We start from the raw sequence: 13,499 nt of genomic DNA on the forward strand, positions 1-13,499 counted from the left end.
TTAATTAATAAATTAAAATTGAGTGATTAAATTGAAAATATAATAAAATTAAAAAACCACCCCTTTTTTTTATGAACTGCAAAAGATCTTACATTAACTAACAACATTTCTACTGTGAACACTCATAGTGGCAGAGAGTTTGACGAAATATGCAACAACCAATGGCATCATTTCCAATAAATTAAGAGAACGCAAATTCAAGAATATCTGGAAGTTTGAAAAATAGAAATATACGCACCCAGCAAGAATTTTAGTTAGTATAATGCTTAAATAATCTCTCTTGTACATACAAAATAGATTTTGTACTGGAATATAGGAGGCCAACATTACCTTGTCTGAAATTTTTGTTGCAACATGGCCATTTAAAGTTGTTTTTTTCCCAATGAAATATACTTAAAGAATCAAATGATTACATTGCCCAAGGATGAAACAAAAGTACCCATGATACACAATGTCCCAAAAGAAAAATGCACTTCATTATTGCCGACATCATATAATGCCCTTACACAGTGGAGTAAAATAAGTGGGCAACATCTGTGTTCACTGCAAATAGATCATGGACAACAAATCTCATACACTATTGCCTGGAACTGAAGAGTCGGTGCACTACATAAAAAGGTATTATCGGACAGAAACCTATTAAGAGTCTTGGGGTGTCTCAAATTTGGTTGGGGTATCAATGCCCATCATACAGCAAAGGCCTGATATTAAAATGATAAGCAAAACAATCCCCTGGGGCAACAAAAGCAGGTATATCAGGACCACAAAAGCATCACAATATAAGAAATAATGGAAATTTCAGAAGGGAATAAATATGATGGCCAACTCCAGCATAGACATATTGCAGCATTTTCAAACATAAGATTAGAAATTGAAGAGAGAATTTACTGAACTACTTATTTTTCCCAAGAACCAAATTTAACACATGGTAAGGCACTTGCCTCTTCATTATATTAGGAAAAATTGTTTGTAGTTGATGCACAATAAAACTAAACTGTTCTTTAGTTGGTAGTTTTGATTACAAGGGCTAAAGAAGACAAGGAAGAACAATGAGTTATGAAGAATTCATCTAGACTAAAGTACAAAGATAGAATCCTAATCATAGATTTACTCTAAATTCTCTGTTCTCAGTATTCCTCCTTCCAGCCTCTTGTTTTCTCTAGATTGAATGTCCTCTCTTTTTCCCTTGTTTTCTCATCAGCCAAACAATAAAATCATTGGGATCATACCTGTTCTGTCCTATGTATTTGCTCTCCACTTCCTCTTCTGTTTATTCTTTTTTTTTTACCCTACTATTCTCTTCTTCCCCTCAATTTCCCTTTAATTTCTGTCACAAACACCAATACACAATTCCAGCAAGACTCTACGGGAAAGAGGATGACATTCAAAAAGAAAATCAAATTTCGAATTACTAAGGCACCATTTGCTTGTGAAAAAACATTTTCCACGAAGACATTATCGCATTTTCTAATATTTAGGACACTCAGGAAAATTGGTCAATGAAATATATTCCTTGTTAAAGAGAAAACCAAGCTATTCTTAAGGAAAAAGCACAGAGGAAGTCCTTTTCATGAATTTGAGAATTTTATTAGCACCACTAAAATTGACATACATAAATTTATTAACATTCTTTATTGTTTAACATCGCAATCAAACAATGGAAATAAGTTATTTTCTTGAAAAATATTTTCCACATGCAAGTTATTTCCATGAAACAAATGGGGCCCAAGAGCTATGTCAAAGAAATGATTCCTCTAAACATCGAGGATCATCAGGATTGCACACAAAACCCAAAGAATCTTGAGTCTTCCAATTTGGAGAAGAAGGTCACAGCTTTGAAGTTGACATGAAATAACCAATTACAGATGGCACTTTCAAAACTTTCATGTGCAAAACTTGTGCATACTTGGAGGAAAACTTTCAAAAGATTGATGAGGTGCACAAGGAAAGGCAACATGAGTTTGGCAAAAGCTTAACAAGCACCTCAAGTTGAAGGGTTCAATTTCACCACTGATGTAACAGAATCAAACCAAGATGTTGAGAATCGATTGATGCTGGATTACATTTTAAATTGATGGATTTGCTCCTACTGCAAGAAAAATTGAGAAACAAAAGGAAAGGTTTGTGGAGAAAAAAAACACTAGTATTATGGTGGTAATGATTTTAAATTGAGTAGCAGTGATCTTGAGATCGGGCAGTCTGATATTAATAACCTCAAGAAAGATATTTGTGAAGTGGAAAAGATAAAGAAAACAAAATTTCTGTCAATAGAGAATTTATGCCTTGGAGATAATTGTGAAAATGAGAGAATTGCTAGGAGATTAAGTGATAGAAGAATGAGGGCCTCTCCGCACTTTCTCACCGTCCGTCATTAAGTATGTGAGATTTATCTGCAGATTCAAGCATGAATCCTTGTTGAAATCATAATAGAAAAATGGAGAACAGAACTGAGTTGAAGAAAAATATGATTACTACTTGCGCTAGAGAAAGATTGGCAAATTCTTCATGAATTGGCAAATTCTTCATGAATCTTTCAGGTATGGAAAAAAATAAGAAGTAATAGTTGAGCATCTGGCTGTACCAAAAGAGGGAAGAAAAAGACAATAATGTAGTTGTTGACTTGTTGGAAGAACTATGGTTTTTGCTCAAGTAGACAAAGTTGAGTGCATAGGCACTGCACATGCCATGGATTCAGCAAAAGGAATGTTGTTGGGCTATGCTTGTATTCTTACTAGGTTGGCAAGAGATATCACCGCCAGGAAATCCAAGAGTGCTTTACATCAAACATCTTGGTCGGTACCTTGCAGATTATGTTCCTCTGTAAAGCGGCACTCAGATGGAAAACTTGGAGTGTGCTTCACATGAACATATTGGTGGCTACCTTGGACATTATGTGCCTTTGAGAGCAGCACTAAAATGGAGAACTGGAATGAATCATTTAAATGGTTGTTAAACGGGGAAAAAAGCCAAGGTGTTGATTCCATCCTAGACAGATGTAGCAACATGGAGGGAGGAATTATCTCTTCTGCAAGTTTCAGCTAACAGAAATGCTTTTATAAAATTAGAGAGAGAGAGAGAGAGAGAGAGAGATTCCAGCTAACAGAGCATCATTACATAATCTCCAGACAGTTGATTTTGGTGTTGGTGTTGATGTTGAGGCAAGTGAATTCAGTCTTTCTCAGTTCATCCTACAGGCAAGGATGATCTTCATGGACAGGGTAATGCTGGAAACAATTATTGCTACTTGATGGTTAGTGCATAGTAAGAATGCAGTGGTTTATCGTTAGTAGTCTTAGTTATGAAGACAATACTCAACACAAAAGATCTGAGTAGTAAAGAGTTCATATATGTTGAATTACAATAACAAATTAATATTCCTAGATTTTTCTCTTCTTTGTTCCTAGTATTCTTATTCTTTCCCTCATCATTTCTCCTATATATCTAATTTCCTCACTTGTACCTTCATTGTTTTCTCACAGCCAAACATGGAAGTTATGCCTGAAGATCTAAGGTCATTCTAGAATGAAAGGGAATTATCAATCAACCATACAGTTAGTGAGATTGGAATTGGAAAGAAAGGAGAGGGTAAGTTCGTTAGTACAGCTTAAGCCTTAGTCTTATTTTAATAGTAATCTACCCCACAGTTTAAAAGATAATATGAGAAATCTCATTTGAGATCTTTACTTCTATTAAAGTTAGCAGATCAAGGAAGTATAAAGTTCAAATTATATTGGTTGGTGCCAACTTTATTTTGTTTCTCTTTATTGTTTCTTCCAAGTCAAGGTTGATAAGCACTTGCATGCAGCTTATGTGAGTGCAACCCCCCTAACATTTCTTAACAAAATTACACGTAATAGAAGCTAACATTTTCCTTGAAGCCAATATATAATATAAACAACAAAAGCACACATGAGAAATATATATCAGGCGTTTAGAAGCAGGAACCCTCCCAGAGATGAATGCAGGGATTAAGCATTGAGAGGGGCCAAAAATTAATTAATCATGTAATTATTATTAATTAATACAAATTTATAAATTATACTTTTATCAAAGAAAATAATTATTCATTATTTTTAATAAATTATATATTTTATTAATTCTAATTTATTAGGGCAGATTTAACTAAGAAAAGTCTGTACTACACCAGTATATCTACGTCACTAGAGGCTCACTCTATACATAGCATATAATTTCTAATACTAAATGAAAAAAATTTAATATGAAGATATTGAAACACATCTAATTATTTGTTCTCATGAGAACCCAACACAAATTTATTACTCTTGGGGCATTCTTCTTCCACTTGATCAAACATGACTGAAATATTAGGTTTTAATTATTAAGTTCATAATAAAATTTTACTCATTTTTCTTTTTATTACTCTTGGCGCATTCTTCTTCCACTTGATCAAACATGACTGAAATATTAGGTTTTAATTATTAAGTTCATAATAAAATTTTACTCATTTTTCTTTCTTCTCTCTACCGCGTTCATCAAGCATTATTTGAAAAATAGGATTAAAAAATCCTCAGAATATTGTAAACCAGGGCCACTCCCATGCTATATGCTGGTCCACCCCTAAACTCTCCTATGAACATGGACTACAGGGCTGACAGTATGCAATGACAACAAACAAAAGCACCATCAATAAAAATTAAATATAAATGAAACATAAACTAGGAACTTACAACTAAAACTCCCTCTAGAAGTGATGATTTGATCTGGCAAACTTCATCACAAATTGTGGAATTGAGTGATCCAGCAGTACCTTCAGCAAGAAATCTTTCCAGTTCTCGACGAGAAGGATATTGGATTGATCGAAATGGATCTGAAAGATAGAGTACTTCATACTTTGCCCCTAGTGACTCAACAGAACTGATAAGCTCAGACAAAATTTGACCTGCATAAAATATTTGAATGAGTATTTTGCAGACAAAGACAATGACATTGATTAAAAAATTCAGACATCCTCTAGCAACAAAGAACTTCACACACTTTCACTTTGTGGTTTCTCAAGTCCTTTTGCAGAATAAGAGCCTCCGTGGCAGAAGACAACCAGATCTGCTTGCCCATTTGTTCTCTTTTCCATCTTTGAAACCAAATAGTCCTGTTCATTTTTTACAGGTGAAAAGTTAATCAGAGGTTTCTACAGATTCCCATGAATTTTATAATTAGTCAAACAATAATCAAGCTGATTACGTGAACTGCATGCACATCTGCAAGCTTTTGAAAGTTGTCACCCTCTATGAAGCATGACTCTGAAAAAGCAACATTATTGATTCCAGTGTCCTGCCCACAGTTTTCTGCAAAACTTGAAACCAAAGAATTCTCCATCGACGACTCCTCTGATGCAGCAACATATGGGAATGCCAAGGAGAAATTAGACCTTGTAAAAGAGACCTGTTTAGAGCACAAAAATAATTTCAAGAACACAATTGGAACTTGGGACAATTTTGTTACTCCCTAATTGTTGAATCCAGTAATGATGATAATAAAATAATAATAATAATGAGATGGACCACGATTACCTTGAGCATGTTTACAAGAGCTCGATCTGCATTTTTGCTTGTGGAAATATCTGAAGACAGCAGCTAGATAACAGGAAATTAAACCGTCAGTACACTGGCACTTGAAGAATAAAACAATGGATTGAATAGACAATAATACATCATGGTCAAACCATCCCACAAAAAGGCATTTGCATGCAATCATTTGCTTCCACTGTCTATTATAAAATATAAGCCCCAAAATTTCTTACCTCTCTACCAACAAAAACAAGTGCTAGATCCAGAGACTGCTGAAGTTTCTGTTCCGCACACTACATGGAAATAAAAATTTGAACAAGATTAACAAGGAACAACAAACCATAAGGAGGGAGGAATAACACAACTACACAAGTTTTTCTTTACACGAAAATTTTGAGAAAAAATCATAAAAAAAATACTCAAAGCATTGAAGCAAACTATCAGCATTAAGGGAAAGCACAGAACCAGTAAGTTTGACCAGCCCCCTTCAGCCAGAATAGACCTGGCAAGATCCCTTGAAGAAATAGTCTGATAATTCACTGCCTCATCCATTCTGTTGTTTGGAAACCTGTAACACCCATATTAATATAGTATGAGATTTTTATTTGCAGAATTTGATAGAACAAGAAAGTAGTGTCAGGATATATGACTGGTGTATATGATCCAATTAAACCTTGTTTACATTGATCTCAATCAATATGAAGCACTTATAGCTAGACCTGGACAAGTTCCAGTTAGGAACTGGCCTGGTTCAACCCAGAATTGGTCAAAACTAGATTACTTTGCACCAGATTGAAACCAGTGGGTTTAATTCGGCGGCAAAACCAGGTTTTTTCTAAAAAAATTGGAGAAAAAATTTAAACATATATTTCATCAAAACAAAAGTCAAACAGGAACTGAGGGCTCTGTAATCCAATTCCAGTCGCCCTGAACCTTGAACCAAAATGGCTGATTCCAAAATGGAATCAACTAGGACTGGCCTTCAGCCAAGTCTACTTTATGGCACCTTACACTAATGCATGCCGCAAAATACAAGAACCATGGTTTTAAATCCTAGCTGCAGTTATTGTAGCGGTGGCAACCAAAGTACCACTGGAATAGACTGTTGGATATTCTTAATGATCATATATACCAATTTTTTACTTTTCTATGCCCCCACTATCCCCCCTCCCATCCCCAACCCCCACACCCCCACCCCACCCCAAAAAGAAAAAGACCTACAAGAATTTTACAATGACAAATCATTCTAATGCATCAGAAAACAATATGTTGAAAAAGCTATTCCAATATGTTGTATTTACCATTAGTAAAGATATTATGAAACATTTACCAGAAAGCTATTCCTATAGAGAACATAAAAGAATTAAAACAATATGTTGAAAAAGCTATGCCTTGCAAGTGAATTAGTTTTTTGGGGTTTATTTGTAACAGTTATCACATAATGGTAATGACTATTACAAAGGCAAAATAAATAGAGGTAGTACAAATTGCCCTGACATAGGACAGCTTGCAAGGCTGGTTTTCTAGCCTATATTTCAGGCTATACTAGAAATCAAGAATGAGCATAAATGTAAGTGAATAATTCAGAAGTGTTAAAGGGGATTAAGAAGTACAATTACCAAGAAAGGGGGCATTTGGGGGTTGTGCAAGTTGAGCCCTGTGAATGGTTCCCATCAATGGTAAACAAAAATAGTTTACATTTCAAACCTAAGCTTCCTTACACATTATACTCAAGGTCCCACAGGCATCACATCTAGGGTAAAATTGCATCACATGATTGAGGCATAATTGGATGTTGGGTTATTCAATAAGAACACAAATTAATAAGCATTACAAGTTTAAATGTTCACAACTCAAACTAATCTTAAACCTTTAAGACTTTGCTCTCTCAAAACTAGTGCTAAACTCCTATTCCTCTAAAGACTTTGACTCACACAGAACAACTAAGAAACTTTTATCCTAAAACAATAAGAACATGAACTAAAACTCAAAAATAAAAATAAAGGATCCTAAGTGCATCCAATGTGGCTACTGGCTAATAAAACAAAGCAAGAAATTACAAACCATAAATATGGACCAGCGGTGATTTTATTCAAAATTTCAAACAAGACAAAAGGAGGAATAGAAAGTATTGTATAATATCCCTTCTGTAATTCTGTACCCTACTAAATATGGAGTTCCAGACCATAATTCCTAAGTTTCTTGATTCTGATATGGTATTAGAAAGGGGTAAAATAAAACCAAATATAGAAATTAGTAACATCATAGCAGATTCATCTCTCTCACTGAATTACAATATTTGCTTAAAAATGAGAGATTAAGACAGCAAAGGTTTATCATCAAGAGCATGAATTAATGCCAGCTGTTAAGGGCAACTTCTTGAGCTTCTAAAATAATCAAATGCTTATTCCTCTGTAATTGTTGCATAACATGCTGTTTATGGCACTTGTAAAATTAATTACAATAGCTTACCACCACAAAATATTTTTTGTTTTTCTTCCTTTGTATTATAATGCAACATCAATAAAGAACCATGTATTTGCATAATTAAACCTTCATATGTTGTCATATTATATATATATATATATATATATATAGTTTGATGGTTTCAAAATATGTTACCAAGCCAAGAATCACTCTGCAACATGGAATGATTATACGGATTGCACATGTAATTAAATATATACAAATATCATATAATAGACTGAAATAAGAATAACCACAAATATTTCTAGTATCCTATAAGCATGATGACCCTAGAGCTTCTATAGACAGTCCAAAGTGCAGGGAATGGAGAAAAGAATCCACAGGGTTGATCCCACAATTTTAGGATTCAAGTTTAATTAACTTTTAATTCCTATAAGATTTGAGTTTCCACCTTTATGTGACCCCTGTTCAACAATTGATCAAATATCAGCTATTGAATTTCCTGGTAGAGTTTCCTTCTCTACTCATTTTTACTAAATTTGGTAAAAGAGATCATTTTAAAAACATTTTTCTCTTTCATCTCTTTGCTAATTAGTTATTTAATCATCATAATGCACAAACTTCAGAAATAAAAAAAAATTAAGAAAATATATTTGGAAGATATGATGAATTTTCCTTTCATTTTCTTACATTTCATTACAGTTTTTTTTTTGGCACATTATGTACACCCATGTCAAGCACACAGCTAACTATCAGATTCACAAGAATATTTTGTTATCTTCATGTCAATTTTGTGTTTTTAATAAAAAATCAATAGGTTGTTTTTCTCAATAAGTTTATGCACAAACAACTTTCAATTGTACATTTCCACAATACTCTTATGTCAAAAAAGAAAACTATCAAATGAAAAAGTTATCAAAGAGTTCCTGAAAACAGGTCTTAAAATGTTACAAATTACAGTCAAACAAATAGGTGACCATGCATAAACAGTGATATGGTTTCTCACATGACAGAGGGAATATCATTGACGCGCTTTTTTTTTCTCCTTTCATTTTAGAAACCAGAGATATGAACGCTAGTAATTCCATCATCCAAGAATAAGAATTGATTGCTTGATTGAGCTAAAAAAGTCTAATTATTTGGTTTTAATAAAATATGGATGTTAAACGATGAAATGCTTCTTGGGATTGCAAGATCTTAATGTGACTACTAGATTGTCAATGACCATCCAATCATTCCTTCAGAGCTAACAATGACTTAAGATTTCAGCAAATGGAGTGGTTATGAACTACTGATTTTTGAACAATCACTTAAGTATGTGCCAAAACAATAACTTCGCCAAGTCTGTTTATATATATATATATATATACTGGGGAGCCCGAGCTGAGCTCTATGCACTTTGGATGATATGGATAAACTCAAGCCACCAATTGTTACATTTTCCTATCTGACACAGCTAGGACAGATCTTTCTTGCATATCATCTCAAGTTCCCACTTGGGAATAATTGATAATCCCAACAACAATTTTCACCCCATCATTAACGATTTAAGAACAGATTCAATCATTTCCCGTGAAAAATATTCCACTGAGATGGCCCAGCCATTTCAAAATCATGTTCATGTTAATTTGAGAAAACTAAATAAGAGAAATTAACGTACTGTTGATCGCGGTGGGAAGACCAGAAAAAAGCAGGCGCCGTGGGTGGGAAACCCAGCACCAAGGAAACCTGAGTTAGAACAAACAAAAACGACAGAGCAGCAGCTTTCCTGAACACCATCGCCATCGTTCTGCAGCATATACACACCACACAAATCAAAATGCAAACTCAAAAAACTCAACTCTGCCATGGATCCAAAAGAATTTATAGAAAAAGAAAAACTCCAGGCGAATCAAATCAAACATTCAGCAATCCACAATTAGATACCATACTCAATTAAGAACAAAAATCAAACTAACCGTAGAAGATGCACAAAGTAGCGAAGGAAGGAGAAGGGGATTCTCTCTCGAGGGATTTTGTTTAAATAAGTAAATTTTTTTCCGATTTCTCTTACCGCAGAGAGGGATCTGATCAAGGTCTCTCACAAAGAAAATATACAAAAGAGGAAAAACCTTCCGAGCCCCCGTTCTTATTTTCATTTTTTTTGGGTTATTTTCTAATTTCTATATGATTTTTTTAAATTTTTATATTATATTTAATTCTTTTTATTTTACAAATTTATTGTAAATTTATTCAATTATCATAATTAAAAAATTGATAGTATTTACATGTAATTAAGATTAAAAAAAAATATTTTTAATTATGACGCCGTAAATATGATAGATAAATGAATATATTCGGGTAATTTGAGGTTTAACCTTTTTAATAAAGGGGAATTACAATAAGGTTTATGAATTTTCTTAAAAAATTTATTAATTAATTATTATTTTAAAATCACTCGATTTTAAAAATTATAAATATAAAAATATATATAAATTTTTAACTAGAAATATGAATAATTAAAATTAGAGATATTATATGATATAAATATTTAAAGTAAATAATAATATTTTTAGCAAAAATATTAAAAATTTTAGTTTTATAAATTAAAAACATTTTAATTAGTAATTTTATAATAAAAATAAAACAGTAAATTTTTTAAAAAATTTAGAAATTTAATAATAATTTTTAATTAAAAAGATGAGAATTTTTTTTTTAGATATATGATACTATAATACTAGATACAACTGTCATTATCTATTCTCTTATATTTAAAATATTTAGTTTAATGGTATGTGAATCTGAAAAGTTAATTTTCTCACTATTTAATTTCTATTTAAAAAAAAACCTGTCATTATCTAAAATTTATTAGAAACTTCTACACTTTTTAGTGGGTAAATTTATTAAATAAGCCAATTTGGTTTTTAATTGACAACAATTAAATTTAATTTATATTAAATTTTGATATAATTTATAATATTTCTAGTTTGTTTTAAATCACTATATGTAGTATGTGGGAACATAAATATACATAATTTATACAATTATTATTTTTCTTTATAATCATATTCTGAATGAATAGTATTATTTATGGATAGAAATTAAAAATTAAATATTAAAATACATGTAAATAAAGCACCTCAAACTATAATGCATGTTTTGATCTCATACCCTTTTGCTCAGGATGGTTGGCTGCATACTGAGATAGACTGGGTTCATCCTCGTGTCAATACTATATCTGAGTGGCTTTCTCTTTGTGTTAGTTCCCGCATCGTTAGAGTAGATTGGTGTGATTTTGATCGTCTCTTGAGTTATTTGGACACAACGTTGGTTTGAAAACGAGTATGGAAGTCTCATCTGTAAGTGATCTCCTTTGCTTGACATTTTTTTTAAGATTGGACTGCGGCACGAGCAAAGCCAACAAGTTTAAATGGAGATGTGACTTTAATGCTAGGTTGGGAAAAGTCTCTTAAAAATAAATGTTTTTGCAGCCACTTAATGATCCAATATGATTGTGGAGTCAAATGCTCAACCTAACGTTTGAGCTATTACTGATTCCAGTTACATGGATTACTGGGTTTTTAATTCAGTTATTTATGAATCTCTAATTAATGAGGCAAATAGTGTTAGTGTTCGTTATATTTCTCGATCTGCTAATGGCGTAGTACATGTATTGGTTAGAGCTGCCCATTATTTAACAGACAAGGTGAAATGGACTGTTTTACCTCCTACTTATATTGTCTCTGTTGAGATAATACTTAATAAAACTTCTCTATATTAACTTCAAAAATAAATATATATAAATCTAATTATTATTTAAACTATCAATTATAAAGATAATTATAGAATTTAAACAAAATATAATAATAAAATTAAATATTTATTTTTGAAAGCAATAAAATTAAATAATTTAACAATGTAAATTTAAATAATTAATATTAAGAATTATAGTATTTTAATTTCATTTAAATTTGATTTAATTAATTTATTTAATTAATGATTTAATTTTAATTACCAAACTAAAGCAAATATTTATAATCCTAAATAATTGATTTTCTTTTCCTGTACAATTAAATTAATTAATTAAAATTTATCATATATCTTTCGATAATTGGATAATATTTTAATTAAATTTTAAATATTATGATTATTTTTTAAAAAATTTCACTTCTTAAATCTTCACTTTCAATTTAATTAATATTTTTATGATATTGCATTAGCTATTCGATCATGAGACATTTCCTTTCATTATTAATCTTAAAATAAAATCATTCAAACATCTACACTAAAAAAAATATTAATCTTAAGATTAAATAATAGTTTAGAAAAAAATCAAATCAGATAAATTAAAAAGAATATACCATTCGAGCTATATCGAGTCCTCTAACAAAGAAATTTAATTGCTCATAATTAAAAATTCATGAATAAATTCAATTGAAAATATATGCACAACCATTCTAAAATAATTATAAAACATAAGTTAAAAGAATTAAGAAAGAAAGAAAAATTTTAGATGTGCTGATTCCTCCTTCTAGATCTTCAAACCTTCCTTCTCGACTCTTCCATCATCTTTGCCACTTAAATGTGTTCGAAAGTGGAAGAAGTTTGTCAATCTCTCAAATACGGTGTATTTATACGGATTAACCATATTTTTCTTTTTTTTTTTTAATTTTTCTTCTTTCCATATGAAAACATGGGACAGAGCATTAAAGCACGGCCTTACACATGGGGTTGAATCAAATTTGAATCTTAACCCATTTTCATCTATTATAAAATTAGTTTCCAACCATAAACCAATTCAATTCAATACATCTCATTTATTAGTTAACCATGGTTAACTATTACAAACTATTTAGTTGTCCAGTAACTATCAATTTTGATAAAATTAATGTTACCTGATTAATGTTGTACTAATTATGAAATACATTTGAAAAGATATTCATTATGGGTAACGGCAAATCACTTACATATTCATATTTTGCTAAAATAACAAAAATACAACTAAAAAATATAAATTAGGAAGGACAGTAAAAAATTAAATGAAAATAAAATAATTAAATTTAGTATAACATTTCAAATAATAAAAAAATCTAATTGATTTTATAAATTAAACACTTCTAAACTTTGCAAACTACATTCCTAATAATAGAAAAAAAAGGTTAACTTCAAAAATAAAAAATATAACTTTAATTTGAATTTTACAAAAGTTAAAAGTTAAAATAATTTCTGCATATTATTTTAACTTTTTAGAGATGTAATTAATTTTAATTTTATAGATATTAAAAAATTAAAATAAAACAATTAAAAATAATTTCTGCACATCAATTTATAATTTTTTTCAGAAATGTGGCTAATTTTAATTTTATAAAAATTAAAAAGGTTTAAATAAAAAATTAAAATAATTTATGTACATTATTTTAATATTTTTTTTTAGAATATGGGTAATTAGAAAAATAAAAAAGTTATTGTGCCTAAAATAATTACAGAAAGTTGAAATAATGTGTATATTGCAAGTGCAGAAATATAATTAATTTTAATTATTTTAAAATTTAAAAAATAAAAATAAAA

General features: G+C 30.7%; 1 protein-coding gene across 1 annotated transcript; it reads right to left on the reverse strand.

Moving 5' to 3' along the window:
• Window positions 1-395: 395 nt before the first annotated feature.
• On the reverse strand, window positions 396-10,071 carry LOC110611857. The gene is made up of 9 exons (XM_021752385.2): window positions 9,911-10,071; window positions 9,613-9,741; window positions 5,991-6,093; window positions 5,759-5,818; window positions 5,529-5,591; window positions 5,200-5,400; window positions 4,996-5,107; window positions 4,689-4,900; window positions 396-732 (listed from the first exon to the last, which is right to left on the reverse strand). Exons 2-9 carry the CDS (start codon window positions 9,735-9,737, stop codon window positions 640-642), a joined length of 969 nt encoding a protein of 322 aa, XP_021608077.1. The 5' UTR covers window positions 9,738-9,741; window positions 9,911-10,071; the 3' UTR covers window positions 396-639.
• Between the last annotated feature and the right edge of the window lie 3,428 nt (window positions 10,072-13,499).

Source organism: Manihot esculenta, chromosome 3 (genome assembly GCF_001659605.2).
Source record: "Manihot esculenta cultivar AM560-2 chromosome 3, M.esculenta_v8, whole genome shotgun sequence".
Lineage (NCBI taxonomy): Eukaryota > Viridiplantae > Streptophyta > Magnoliopsida > Malpighiales > Euphorbiaceae > Manihot > Manihot esculenta.